Source organism: Mesitornis unicolor, unplaced genomic scaffold (assembly GCF_000695765.1).
Source record: "Mesitornis unicolor isolate BGI_N332 unplaced genomic scaffold, ASM69576v1 scaffold36064, whole genome shotgun sequence".
NCBI classification, from domain to species: domain Eukaryota; kingdom Metazoa; phylum Chordata; class Aves; order Mesitornithiformes; family Mesitornithidae; genus Mesitornis; species Mesitornis unicolor.
In genome coordinates this window covers 1-294 of record NW_010181371.1, presented here as the reverse complement: position 1 = coordinate 294, position 294 = coordinate 1, and the positions used below count along the sequence as shown (strand labels likewise).

The 294-nt window shown below is 66.7% G+C and overlaps 1 protein-coding gene across 1 annotated transcript in view; it reads right to left on the bottom strand.

Annotated features, from left to right (window-relative positions):
• LOC104539800 (granulocyte colony-stimulating factor receptor-like) overlaps positions 1-177 on the bottom strand; it is a gene marked incomplete at both ends in the record, with an annotated part of 2,043 nt that extends 1,866 nt beyond the window's left edge. Inside the window, one exon of the mRNA XM_010183409.1 lies at positions 26-177. Coding sequence (XP_010181711.1) covers positions 26-177 — 152 coding nt within the window. The remainder of the gene's footprint in view (positions 1-25) is intronic.
• Positions 178-294: the final 117 nt, after the last annotated feature.

The following is a 294-nucleotide window of genomic DNA, read 5'->3' as shown; positions in this document are numbered from 1 at the left end:
CCGGGCCCTGGTGCTGGTTCCCGGCCATGGGCTCGTTGTCCAGCATCCAGGTGATCTGGACCTTCCCCTGCTCCAAGCCGCGGCAGAGCTCGCTCTGGATGCTGCAGGACGCTGTGACGGCTGAGCCCAGCATCACAACGGGTGAGCCCACGGCCACCGAGGCACAGCCCAAGGTCCCTGCGGGCAGGAAAAATGTGTCACATCCAGGGCACAGCTGTGACGAAGCCACCTCAGCTCCTCATACCCAGACAGGACAGAGGGACCAGCGCCTCTCCCCTCAGCCGGGCCCCCCGG